At 34.4% G+C, this 12,412-nt stretch overlaps 1 protein-coding gene across 1 annotated transcript; it reads left to right on the top strand.

Moving 5' to 3' along the window:
* Positions 1 to 291: 291 nt before the first annotated feature.
* LOC133332217 (uncharacterized) lies at positions 292 to 5,797 on the top strand (the record flags this gene model as incomplete). The annotated part of the gene is made up of 3 exons (XM_061540602.1): positions 292 to 381; positions 5,311 to 5,561; positions 5,649 to 5,797. Coding segments are annotated over 3 exons (468 nt in total), but the record flags the coding sequence as incomplete, so codon positions are not given.
* Positions 5,798 to 12,412: the final 6,615 nt, after the last annotated feature.

The following is a 12,412-nucleotide window of genomic DNA, read 5'->3' on the forward strand; positions in this document are numbered from 1 at the left end:
ATTTATTTCTCTTTTTTTTCATTTTATTTTCATGTTGTTGATATTGTTGTTGCTGTATTGACAATAATATATATTTGAATTTTTTTTTGCTTTCTTGAAACAAAAAATAAAAAAAAACAAACATACAAAATTCATATAAAACTGAAAATTCAATTTTTAAACAAACAAACAATACTACTGGTTAATGTGGTTATGGTTGGATTTATTCTATAAAACAAAACAAAAAACAAATGGTGGCTGCAAAAACGCTTGCAAATAAACAAAACAAAAAAACAAATTGTTAAACAAAACAAACAGGGCATCTTGGCGGCAGTGCTATCAACGGTACTTGGTACAAAAGATCCAGAACAAGTCAACTCAATGGCCAAACAAGCTGGAGAGGTAACGATTTATTAAAATTTATAAATATCTATATATGTAATAATATGTAGACAAACGAATATATATTATTTTTATTTTTTTTTTTTTTGTATTCAATTTAATTTAACAATTTTATATGCTACACTGAAAGAAATAATGATTTAGGGGGAAAGCCATAATAAATGAAACAAGTAAAAATTATGTTAAGTTCGGCCCGGCACAACATGAGAAGGACAATCAAAATATCTAAAATTAATTGGAGAGTTTTTTCCTAGGTTATGAATCGACCTTGAACATACCGGAAAATACATGAGAAATAGGTGATTGAAATTTTAATAGTGGGACTAACGTTATATGGGGTTAAAATGAGCGGAGCAGTATAGTCGGACGGAGCCGACCATACGTTACCCTACACAACTACCAGGGAACTAAAAATTTCTGCGGATGTTTATTCCGAACCTGGGCAATATTTCGTGATATTTGCCCGATTAGAGGTAAACAGCAGCTCGTCCTCACACTGACATATTTTACGAATTTTACGAGTATTCAGTACAGCTATTGTTCAGATTCCCTTCACCGTGGGTAGTGTTGTGATGTTCGGCTTTCATTTCTGGTCTAGAGATTGACTCGAATACCACACAAAAATCAAGTTTTCGCTCCACTTCATTCCAAAATTATTATCTGATCATCACCGAAAATTATAGGCGTTGTCCTTGACCATAACTATAACCTCATGGAAAATTTCAAAGCCATCAGCGCTTTAGTCCCGCTCTCTATAGTGATAATGGGTTACTAAATAATATACGAATACGGAGATACCTGTAAATATTTAGGTTTAACTCCCACATCCGAGCACATACAACAATATAAAAGGTATTAATTTAAAGGTCAACCACTCCTCTTGGATATAATATCAACTTCTCGGGTATATGTCCTTCTGGGGTATATGTCCTACGCTATAGAATACAAATGTTGTAATTTTTATCACAAAAGTCTGGGTCCGCTAAATATTGAACGATCTTTATCAAAACAGACATGCTCATTCTTTGGCCCGATACCCTTCTCTATGCAAAATTTCACGATGTTCGGGCCATTATTGCGGCCTCTGGAGGCGACCAGAAAAATCGACAAAAATTTAGTATTTGGTCCATTTCATCCCGAAAATATTAACCGATCTTTCCCAAAAACAATAGGGGTCTTCATTGGCCAGAACCCATCCTACATGTAAAATTTCGTGAAGATTGGTCCATAATTGTGGCCTGTATCGTGTTTACAAATTATAATGGACAGACGGACGGACGGACACACATGTCTAGATCGACTCAGCTAGCCGATATATGGCGATCGGTAAACTTAAAGGTAGGTCTAGGACCAATATTTCGCGGCGTTACAAACTTTTGGTGCTGCATAAAGCTATAATACCCTGACAACATAGTTATGTAGGGTATAAAAATTCCAGTCAAGTTGGTGGGATAACCTATCCAAAATCCCCAAAATACCGAATAATGAGGGGTCCCGTTATGTGGGGGCTACCCTGAAATTTTTTGGTACGGTTATGTGTTATACAATAAGAACCCAAAATACCAAACTTCAGGCTATTCGGTAGAAAAACGTGTCCAAATCCCTAGAATTCGGAATATGGGGGCTACCCTGAAAATTCGGTCCATACTAATAATTTTTGGTATGGATATGTGTTATTCAATGAGAACCCAAAATACCGTATTACAACAAATTCGGTTGGAAAACCTGTCCAAAATGGGAGCTACCTTTAAACTTGGTTCAATATTAATACTTTCTAGTACGAAGAATTTCTATACAATGAGAACACAAAATACAAATTACAGGCAATTCGTAGACCGTTGTAGGCCATTTGCAATACAAAACATCCTAGCAATACTATCAATTTCTGTGCAAAATTTCAGAGCTCTTTTTAGCGTGTTTTCAACTGACGGACAGTTTAAAAGTAAAAACATAGTTATGTTCGATCAGTTCGAAATTGTATTCCCTCCCTAAGGTGATGGGCATTAACATTTCCCAGCATGTTCAGATGAAATTCATTCAAAACCCCCAAGGACTCCAACCAATACACACAATTTAGTAGTGGGACAGGTTTGGTTCTAGGCAACAATAGATGGCAGCCCCATCACCTAGAGCAAGCTACCGTACACCAATCATCTACTGAGCTGGAATAAAAAACGGAAATACTTAACGAACACAAGGACTAATCGAATCAGAATGCACAAAAAACTTTTTAAATATGGACCAAGATCGAATATTTTTTGCAGAGCTGTTTTTCTCCCTCCAGGAAACTTGAATGTCAAACTACAGACACTGCAGTAGGAAAATACACTTCGGCAATGGGAGATGTGATGAAAACTGCATTAACATTTCCCAGCAGACTTTCAAATATTTTTAGATCCTCCTGCAGATGAAAATCATTCGAAACCCCCTGACATCCAATAGCTCACCTCGAGACAAAGGAAAATAATGCAACTAAATAAGCAAGAACCCCAGCCACTACACAAAATTCAGTATTAATTGTTTCTAGGCAACAATAGATGGCACCACATCACCTGGAACAAGATACAGCACACCAATCATCTACTGAGATGGAATAAAAAACGGAAATAATTAACGAACACAAGGACTAATCATATACAACTAGATCGAATATTTTCTGCAGAGCTGTTTTCCTCCAGGAAACTTGAATGCCAAGCTAAAGACACTGCAATAGGAAAATTAATTTCAGTATTGGGAATTGTGACGAGGCCTTTGTACGGGGGCTATGTTAGAACATGGACTAGTATTGAAAAATTGTCTTCCGATATGTTTTGCAACCTTCAAGAACTCGAAATGCCAAATTATTACCACTCCGTTTGGAAAATTTTCAAAATACCGAACGGATATAGCATATTTCCAATATATGCGTGTAGCAATGTATGTGCCAAATTTCAAAACTCTATACTAACCAGTGAGCGGAGCAGTATAGTCGGACGGGGCTGACCATATGATACCCTACACAACTTCCACGAAAATCTAACTTTCTGTGGTTCTATATTCTGTGCATGGGCAATATTTCGATATATTTTCACACTCTTGATCGATTAGAGGTCAACCAATATTACTAATATTCAGAACAACCCTTCTAATTTCTGGGCCATATTCCCTTCACCGCGAGTTGTCTTGCGATGTTAGGCTTTCAATTGTGCCGTATAGATCGACTCGAAATAATACAAAAAATTAAGTTCTCGGTCTAGTTCATCCCAAAATTATTATCTGATTATCAGCGGAAATTATAGGCGTTGGTCCTTGACCATACATGGATCCTCATGGAAAATTTCAAAGCGATCAGAGCTATATTTCCGCCCTCTAGTGTGATAATGGGTTATTAAAAATATCTGAATACGTAAGAACCTGTAAATATTTAAGTATAACTCCCACATCCAAGTACATACGACCATATAATTGGTATCAATTTAAAGGTCAACAACTCCTCTTGAATATACTCGGGTCAGGGGTAAATATATACGCTATATAATACAAATTTTGTAATTTTTCACACAAAAGCCGCTAAATATTGACCGATCTTTTTTCAAACAAGGCATGCTTATTCTTTGGCCCGATCCCCTACTCCATGTAAAATTTCACGATGTTCGGGCCATAATTGCGTCCTCTGGGGCGATCAGAAAAGCCGACAAAATTTTAGTATTTGGTCCATTTCATCCCCTAAATATTAACCGATTTTTACCAAAAACAATAGGGTCTTCATTGGCCAGAACCCATCCTTTATGCAAAATTTCGTGAAGATTGGTTCATAACTGTGGCCTGTATCGTGTTTACAAATTATAATGGACGGACGGACGAACGGACACACTTGTCTAGATCGACTCAGCTAGTCGAGAATATTTCGCGGCGTTACAAACTCTTGGGGCTGCACAAAGCTATAATACCCTGACAACATAGTTGTGTAGGGCATAAATATTGCAATTTAAACAGATAAATTTTATGCCACGCCATTTTAGACTCTGAAAGTCTATGCCAAATATCCTGACAATCGTTCCATCGTGTGGTGTAATGGCATATCTATACCTATTTCCGTGAAGATCTGATATTCTAAAGTAACACCTTCAAAGTATCACTATTTGGGCCGGGACCATTGCATGTGAAAATATGGACTTACATTGAAATATTTTGGGATTGGAAAAAGGTCTAGGCAATATTGAAAATTGATCGATACAGTTATAAGGGATAATCAAATATGGAAACCTTTTCAATATCAACATGTAAAGTCAATTTTTTTCGAACTCAATGGTAGTTTCAAATGCCATACGGATAAAAAGATGTAGATGACTAAGTCGACATTGAATTTTACACAGATGCAGAAATCCGTTTTTTATACAACGTCGAATATTATCCATCTTATGAAAAATATCGAATTTTAGTTCTAGTTTGGTAGTTGATTTATAGTTTTTCTTTCAGTGTGGCTATAAATACAAATCATACACAGAGACAAAAAACAACAACACTACTGTTTATATAAGCAGTTTTTGTTTTAAATTATACACTGTACAATTTCACATCTATTCGCACACTTGCTTTATTTTTTATTTATTTATGATTATTATTCGTTTCTATTACATTGCCCTTCTAACGCACCATACACAGAACACCATGCACACGCACACACACCAACACCAACACACTTCCACACATATACCAACTACCAAGAAAACACTTTAGAAATTTAAATTTGATTATCTTACGCATTTAGTTTCTTCTTGCTCTTCTTTCATTGCCCCCCCACTGTCAATATGTTAATTAGCTCGTCTACTTACTTCGTAATAGCAATAGTATAGAAGAAGTAGTGAAGTGCGACTTATGGAATGTACTTGAAATAATGTTCATCATTTTCTTCTTCTTGTTTTTCTCATTCTTTGCACATTCGTCTAGTTTATACAAATTGTTATGAATTTGTTGGATGCCTTGAAGACGTCGTTCTCACACCGTTCATTGTCGGCCAGGTCAATGGGTAAACGTGATTCCGTTAGCGATGCTGCCGTGGCCAGTATTTCCATGTTGAAGGGTTATGTGCGCACCTATCGCAATGCCGATAATAAGTGTTTGCAGCGTTATATGTGTGAGGCCAACACGGAATGTACCCGGGAGATTGGAGGCAGCAGCATTTTCTGTCAATTGGGATCGTAAGTTGTTGTTTTTTTGTTTATATTTATATACAAAAAAAAAAATAAATAAATAAAATAATAATAATATTTATTTTTTCCCCTTAGCTATGCCACCAGCTATCTATTGGACCGCACAAGTGATGGCAGTTTTGAACAAATCTATGATGCTGGCCGCAGAGGGCGTTCCGGCTTTGATTGCTCACAATTGTATTTGGAATGCAATGAAGTTTAAGTCACACACACTCACACCCACCCACACCACATTTAATTTAACGAATTACTCCTCCCCTTTTCCCTACTTTCCCCTCTATACGTCTACACTTTACCAACTAAGCTATTGAATTCTAGGACTGGTTAAATATTTTACAACTGTATTTATTTATTTTATTAATTATTTATTTATATAAATATTTATTAAACTCATTTCGAAAATATTTATTAAAAAAACAAAAACATCACCCAACTTTCTTTATTATTAAGAAATGTCCAATTATTTATGGTATTTTTTATTAATTTATTTTCTATCATCTAAGTATGTCTATGTCTATTTAGTGAAATAAGTATTTATGATGTCAATATGAGGACAACAAAAAATAATAAAAAAAATCCGTACATTTTCTTTAATTTAAATTCTATTTTATAAGTAATGAAACGAAAAAAAAATAAATGTTAAACAAGTATCTAACAGAGTTATGTTAAGAACATCACAATTTGAAACATGTTAACATAAGACTCATATTTTCGAAATAAATGTAAAATGAATAATTGAATGTGAATGTGGAGTTTTATTTCATTTTTGCATCCACAAAAATAAGCTTTGAGCTGAATGGTATTTTATAGTTGACAGTGTTATAAAGCTTTACATGTTTCATTGGTAGCTGAAGCTAAGATATATGTATGTATATACCACACTGTGGTACAGGGTATTATGTCTTTGTGTATATATTTGTAAATGGGCAAAAGGTATTGAGATACAGTGTACACCCATGGTTCCTTTTGAGAATATGCATAGAATCACTTTCTAAGATGATTTATGCATGCCCGGACGTCCGTCTGTCTGTCCATGTTAAATTGTAAACAAAGTACAGGTCGCATTTATAATCCGAATTGGATGCAATTTGGCATAGGTCACTTATTTGGCCCAAGGACGAACCCTATTGAAATTGGGAAAAATCAGTTCAGATTTAGATATAGCTCCCATATGTATTATCGTCCGATTTAATGTAAACGGTCCCTACATATCTTTCGATTTGCATGAAATTTGGTACAGGGTAATGAATTAGGTCTAGAATGATGTGTGTTACATTTCCTGAAAATTGGTTCAGATTTGGATGTAGCTCCCGTATATATTTTCGTCCGATTTAAGGTAAATGGTGTACCAAAGTCCATATCTATCTTTCGATTTGCACGAAATTTGACACAGCGTGATGAATTGGGTCTAGAATGATGTGTGTCAAGTTTTGTGAAAATCGGTTCAGATTTGGATATAGCTCCCGTATATATTTTCGTCCAATTTAAGATAAATGGTGTACCAACGACCCTATATATCTTTCGATTTGCACAAAATTTGGTACAGGGTAATGAATTAGGTATAGAATGATGTGCGTCAAGTTTCGTGAAAATCGGTCCATATTTAAATATAGCTCCCATATATATTTTCGTCCGATTTAAAGTAAATGGTATACCAAAGTCCCTATATATCTTTCGATTTGCACGAAATTTGGCACAGCGTAGTGAATTAGGGCTAGAATCGTGTGTGTCAAGTTTCCTGAAAATTGGTTCAGATTTGGATATAGCTCCCATATATATTTTCGTCCGATTTAAGGTAAATGGTGTACCAAAGTCCCTATATATCTTTCGGTTGTCACGAAATTTGGCACAGCGTGATGAATTAGGTCTAGAATGATGTGTGTCAAGTTTCGTGAAAATCGGTTCAGATTTGGATATAGCTCCCATATATATTTTCGTCCGATTTAAGGTAAATGGTATACCAAAGTCCCTATATATCTTTCGATTTGCACGAAATTTGGCACAGCGTAGTGAATTAGGGCTAGAATCGTGTGTGTCAAGTTTCCTGAAAATTGGTTCAGATTTGGATATAGCTCCCATATATATTTTCGTCCGATTTAAGGTAAATGGTGTACCAACGTCCCTATATATCTTTCGATTTGCACGAAATTTGGCATAGCGTACTGAATAAAGTCTAGCATGGGGAAAGTTTTGTTGAAATCGGTTCAAATTTGGATATAACTGTCACATATATATTTTCTAGGGATATTAAGTAAATGATGCACCAAGAACTCGAAATGTGGCTGATATGCACAAAACATACTGAAATTAGTATAACCTAACCTGCGACAAGTTTCGATGAAATCGGTTTAGATTTCGATATAGCTTTTATGTATATTTTCGTCCGATTTCAAGTAAATGGTGCACCAACTCCTCAAGTTTATCAGATATTTATCTAAATAATCACGGGTGTTCGAGTGATATTTATATTAAATTAAAATTTTGCCCCATTTTAAGAAGCAACTCTATATCTGTACAAATGAACAATTTAGTATAGGTTGCAGAATGACATGTTTATGGATCGAATTTAATTTTACTCGTCCTTTAAAAATGAAACGTCTGTTAGAATTCATCTATTGAATATATCCAAAGTGGTGTAGGGTATCATATAGTCGGCCCCGTCCGACTTTACTACTTTCCTTACTGGTTTCGTCTGATTTAATGTAAATGGTGCAAAAAATTCTCAAATTTTTTTCCGATTGTGACAAAATTTTGCACAGTGTATTGGATTAAGTACAGATTGATGTATGTGATGTTGTATAGATATAGCTTTGATATATATTTGTTCGATTTTATGTAAACGGTACTAAAAAGCCCTTTATATTTCATTCGGTTTCATGAAATTTTGCATAGCGTGTTAAATTGAGTCTAGAATGAGGTGTCCTAAGTTTCACGATATTCGGTTCAGAGTTAGATATAGGTCCCATATATCTATATGTTGTCTGATTTTATGTAATTTTTGACTAAACCCTCAATATTTGTCCGAATAGGACGAAATTTGGAATACCGTACTGTATTGAGTCTTAAGTGATGAGTGTTCAGTTTTGTTGAAATCTGTTCAGATTTAGGTACAGTTCTCCGATTTCATTTATTTGGTGCACCATGTAGAGGTGCTTATTTAGAGACTATATATTTAATTTTGTACGATTTTACGCCAGAGGTCATCCACCGATGCTACGTTTATTCTATCGATACACATAGCTAACTATACTTAAAAATAAGATTCTTAGGATCATCTCTTGTGTAAACCAAAAACCAGTAAGTAAAGTTTAAAAGTCGGACGGGCCGATTATATTATGCCCCTCACTACATTGGGTACATATAAGAAAAGCTAATATGTACAATATCATGTAGATAGAACAGACGTATCATCTATGGAGGACCATTGAAATGGAATCGGGCGAAATTAAATTTGTGATCTACATAGTTAATATATATGGAAGCTATGGAAGCGAACAAACATAGGCTCCTCGGTCACAACTTAACACTAGACTCTAGACTCGTTTCAATATGCTTAACATAATATCATGCCAATGGAACAGGATCTATGCATAATTAACATAAGATCGACTAAGGAATATATGGGAGCTACATTTAAATTTGAACCGATTTCAATTAAACTTTACAGTCATCAAACCTTGACCTTTTTCAGTACTCTGTGCAAAATTTTGTCTCAATCGGACAAATATTGGGTGTTTGGTGCACTATTTACATAAAATCGGACGAAAATATATGTGAGAGCTATATCTAAAATGAAACCGATTTCCACCAAACTTCACAGGCAATAAACTGGACCAAAGTCAGTACTCTACGCAAAAATTTGTCTCAATCGGACAAATATTATGGGTTTGGTGCACAATTTACATAAAATCGGACGAAACTATGTATAAATCTAAATCTGTACCGATATGCATAAAATTTCGCATACGTTATTTAAATTTTGTCTCAATCAGACTAATATTGGGAGATAGGTGCACCATTTACATCAAATCGGACGATACTTTATATGGGAGCTATATCTAAAGAACCGATTTACACAGAACGTCACAGACATTAAGCTGAACCAAATTCAGTACGCTGTGCAAAATTTTGTGAGTACGGATATGTGTTATTCAATGAGAACACAAAGCACCAAATTACATTTCGTGAAAAACGTGTCAAAAATTCCTAGAACATTGAGTACTGTAAGTACCGTTATATGGTTATACCCTGAATATTGGATCAACATTAATAATTTTTGGTAGGTTATTCAATGAGAACCCAAAATACCAAATTGCCAAAATCCCCAAAATACCGAATATTGTGGGGAACTGTTATATGGGGGCTATACCAAAACGTTGATCGATATACCCCATTTGCAATGCCAAACATCCTAGCAATATTTGTGCAGAATTTCAGAGCTTTATCATAAATATTCAATTGGTCATTCCTCTTTTCAACACCCCGAAATATTCACCTGAGGCCACACAATATATATATATATATATATATATTCTTGATCAGAATAAAATTCGATATCGATTTATGCATGTTCGTCCCCATATCCTAGGATATTTGGTATTGAAAGGGGTATAAATAGTTTGGAATAGCTTACATATAACGCTAAACCCCAAAATATTCGGTATTTTTGGGATATTTGGCATGTTTTTCAACCGAATTGTCTGTAATTGGTATTACCAGTTCTCATTATGGGACACATTAGGCACTTTTTAAAAGCTCAATATCTCAGTACTTATTCACCGCACTTTAAATAGCCGAGAAACCCCTAAAAATTAATGTCTATAGTTTTTTTTAATTTTTTCTATCAATGTAGTAGTAATTTAGAATTTTGAATTCAAATTCGCATTTTGAATTCAAATTCGCATTTTCGTCAGTGACTTTGAATTCAAATTGGGTGTTAAAAAAGTTTACCATTCAAAAAATTTCCATATTGAGCATTTTATAGAATAGCCCACAATATAACCATAACTCTCATTGTTCGGTATTTTGTGGAGATTGTTCATGTCTTTTACAGTAAAATTTTCCATTAAAAAATCTCAATATTGGATACTCTTTATTGTAACAACCATATAACCATATCCCTCCAAATTTCGGTATTTTGATGATGTTAGACACGTTTTCAACTGAATTGGCTTCAATTTGATATTTTAGATTTTCATTGGGTACAAAATATCCATACCAAAAATCTCTCGTAGATCGTATCCTTCAATATGGTACGCTATTCCGAATTTCTTCTCACCATATACATAAAATCGGCCGAAAATATTTGGAGATATATCTAAATATGAGCCGATGAAATTTACTCATGTTATTCTGCTATTCATGTAAACATGTTCTAATATGCATTGGTTAGCAAATACACAAACCGTGGTAGTGCAGTTTCTTTTTAAAAAGTGTTTTAAGTGTGTATTTCTCGGCACAATCATTGTTTCTTTAGTCGCCTGTGTAAACACGACTTATAAATTGTAATAGTTTATTTATGTGGGAACGGCTAAATAATACTATGGATGTGTTTGCATATGTAGTGTTACAAATAGTTGGCAACACATTGCAATTGTGTGGTGCGAACACACAATATACATTGGGTGCTGGTAATTGTCGATAAAACTGTGTAATACCGATAGCAATGTTATATTCAACTCAGCTGTATAACACCCTAAACACTGATGATTGGTACAGCATATTAAAATGTTCCATTTAAAAATATCAAAATTTCTCTAACTCCAAAAAAAAAAAAAAAAAAAAAAAAAAAAAAAAAATAATAATTTGGTTTTGTTGAAAAATAGGTAAAATCGCTTCTTTGAAAGTTCTTTACTTATAATAAAAACAAAAAGTATTGATATACTTTAAAATAATTGTTTTTATTTTTGGCCATTAAGGGTTCGCATTGAATGATAAATTTAGCATTGAATGAAATCACATTTTTTATTAATTAATAATTTTTAAACCCTTCACCACTCTGTGGTACAGGGTAATATGTCTTTGTGCATATGTTTGTAACCGGCAAAAGGAAACGAGATAGACCCATGGTTCCTTTTGAGAATATTCATAGAATCACTTTCTAAGTCGATTTATGCATGTCCGTCCGTCCGTCTGTCTGTCCATGTTAAATTGTAAAAAAAGTACAGCTCGCATTTATAATCCGAATTGGATGGAATTTGGCATAGGTCACTTATTTGGCCCAAGGACGAACCCTATTGAAATTGGGAAAAATCGGTTCAGATTTAGATATAGCTTCCATATATATTATCGACCGATTTAATATAAACGGTCCATATATCTTTCGATTTGCACGAAATTTGGTACAGGGTAATGAATTAGGTCTGGGATGATGTCTGCCAAGTTTCGTGAAAATCGGTTCAGATTTAGATATAGTTTCTATATATAGTTTCGTTCGATTTAATTTAAATGGTGCACCAATGTTCCTATATATCATTCGATTTGCACGAAATTTGGCATGGGTTGAGCCTAGAGTGATGTCTGCCAAGTTTCGTGGAAATCGGTCCAGATTAAGATAAAGCTCCCATATATAGTTTGTTCCGATTTTATGAAAATGATGCTCCAAAGTCCCTATATATCTTTTGATTTGCACGAAATTTGGCATAACGTACTGAATTGAGTCTAGAGTGATGTGTGCTGAGTTTCGTGAAAATCGGTTTAGATCTAGATATATATTTTTGTCCGATTTAATGTAAATAATGTACCAAAGTTTTTATATTGCATAGCGTACTGAATTTAGTCCAGAATGATGTGTGTCAAGTTTCGTGAAAATCGGTTGAGATTTAGATATTGCTCCCTTA

The sequence above is a fragment of the Musca vetustissima genome, unplaced genomic scaffold (genome assembly GCF_032173495.1).
Source record: "Musca vetustissima isolate MV318-11 ecotype Yass unplaced genomic scaffold, APGP_CSIRO_Mvet_v1 utg578806, whole genome shotgun sequence".
Classification (NCBI taxonomy): Eukaryota; Metazoa; Arthropoda; class Insecta; order Diptera; family Muscidae; genus Musca; species Musca vetustissima.